General features: G+C 35.5%; 1 protein-coding gene across 1 annotated transcript; it reads right to left on the bottom strand.

The window, feature by feature from the left end:
• Positions 1-67: 67 nt before the first annotated feature.
• On the bottom strand, positions 68-1,311 carry LOC108566624 (N-alpha-acetyltransferase 40). Its single transcript, XM_017926612.1, has 5 exons — positions 1,187-1,311; positions 822-1,066; positions 608-766; positions 396-551; positions 68-332 (listed from the first exon to the last, which is right to left on the bottom strand). Exons 1-5 carry the CDS (start codon positions 1,190-1,192, stop codon positions 161-163), a joined length of 738 nt encoding a protein of 245 aa, XP_017782101.1. The 5' UTR covers positions 1,193-1,311; the 3' UTR covers positions 68-160.
• Positions 1,312-1,901: the final 590 nt, after the last annotated feature.

Raw genomic sequence — 1,901 nt, 5'->3', positions numbered from 1 at the left:
AAACGAATAGAATTATTTCTGATAAAAAATCAAGTAATCTTTATATTTATAAAAAAATTATAATCACAAAATACAATTAAAAAAAGAAGGAAAGAAACTCGTGACTAATTTGCACGGTTCCTTCCTTAAATGTAACTTATAGTCATATCCGCGTTCAGTCTTAGTGATGTCCGGGACAGCATTGATGTTGATGATGACTATGTCCGTGGTGCGGTTTATCGTGCACCGGCAAAGGATTAGTCAACGCCAGTTTTTTGTTAATTTTGCTCAAGATCTCGTAAGGAAAAACATCGTCCTCGTCATCCATAGGTGACGATTCGTCCAAACGATAACTGCAACATCATCATCATTATTAGTCCATTTTTCTAACCATTTGCAATTGCGTAAATAGTTACTTTATAGCTTTAAAGAAGTTCGAGTGTGAATTGTTCTTTAATACTGTTAAAACGACTTTGCGCATGTTGTTGGTGAACGCGATTAATTCCAGAATTTGCATCATGAACTTTCCGAGACCCCTTCGGTGAATCACATTCTCCAATTGCAATTCGTAACTGAAAGATTATCATTGAGTATCGATCATTTAGCTGAAATAATGCGAAGTAATCACCAATAGAGAACTTCGATACCCTCGTCAATATCGAATCGAAAATGCGAGAAACCAATGGGATGCCCATCATGGGACAACGCCACAAGGTACCAAGCAGTATCATCCAATAATTCCTCTCTCTTTTTACCATCACTCCAACCCCATGAGCAATTCTCATATCTAAAATGCAACAGTTAATAATAAGTAGAATTTGTTGATGTAACAGTAGGATTACTTGTGCTGCATGTTTTTCTTTGTCAGTCCAAAGGCCCAGTCGGTGGTGGATGTATCCAACTCAGATACCTTTTTGATGTACAGATCACATTGCAGTCCATTGTTGTTGTACTTCTGGAAAGCAACAAAGGGCTCCAGAGGATCTTTCAACGAATTGGCCTTGTCGACGACAGTCTTCGAGGCTGACAATCGCAACTGTTCCTCTTTCCTCGCCAAACGCTTTTCTTTACCCTTAGTACTTTTCCTCTACAAAAAAAATAAATAAAAAGGTAACATAATTTTTGTAGGTTAGTTGCCGAATTTGTTGAAGCAGAGGACGGTTCATAACGCTTACGACGGCAATTATTTACCGTGGTGTCTACTTACACCCATCGCTCTCTTCTTTGTAAACGCAGTAGAAATTCGATTTAAAATATCACATATATTACAATAAACTATCACAAAAGGAAAGCATGTACACGGAAGGCAGAGCGTAACGAACCAATGCCGTTTGGCGGGAAGTTCTCTGACAAGTATTCTTTGTAAAAAGAGATTAAAAAAGAAAACGGAAAAAATAACGAAATGGAGACTATACATAGTACTTTTTTTTAAAGACAATTCTTAAGTGAATAGAAACATTGAAATTCAAACGGTTTCGATTTCAAATCATCGCAATATTTGGATACAAATAAAAGAATTCTTCTATACCAGGGATTGGCAAATTGAGAATTAAATATGACTCTAAAGAAAAATTAAATTATTTAGGTGGAATTTATTAAAATATAAATAAATAACGTTGTCAATTTTATAAAACTCTTGAATTGACATTGATCAAAACATTCTAATTTAGACAAAATTTAACAAATTGTTGCAGCGAATATCAGCAAATTTATGAAAACTTAGTAAAAGAAAATGTCAATGGATGAATTTTGATAATCCATACCAGTGGTTTCCAAACTCGATGTTACTACGCCTTCCTCAAAAGTATGTAATCATTTGGCGCCTCCCCACCCCACCATTTCATAAAAGGAACGCGTATTACAACAATATGGATATGAGCACAGGAATGTATCTATACTTTCTGGATTCCCCAAACATTCAG

This window comes from Nicrophorus vespilloides, unplaced genomic scaffold, assembly GCF_001412225.1.
Source record: "Nicrophorus vespilloides isolate i.1.1-1 unplaced genomic scaffold, Nicve_v1.0, whole genome shotgun sequence".
Lineage (NCBI taxonomy): Eukaryota > Metazoa > Arthropoda > Insecta > Coleoptera > Silphidae > Nicrophorus > Nicrophorus vespilloides.
The sequence above is the reverse complement of the archived record's forward strand: the minus strand, read 5'-3'. Positions and strand labels throughout refer to the sequence as shown.

What these genes read in the sequence shown, in the direction of transcription:
- LOC108566624 (XM_017926612.1), bottom strand. An exon ending in GGTATCGAAGTTCTCTATTG is followed by an intron (nt 552 to 607) that starts GTGATTACTTCG and finishes ATAATCTTTCAG; the next exon opens with TTACGAATTGCAATTGGAGA. An exon ending in AACTTCTTTAAAGCTATAAA is followed by an intron (nt 333 to 395) that starts GTAACTATTTAC and finishes ATGATGTTGCAG; the next exon opens with TTATCGTTTGGACGAATCGT.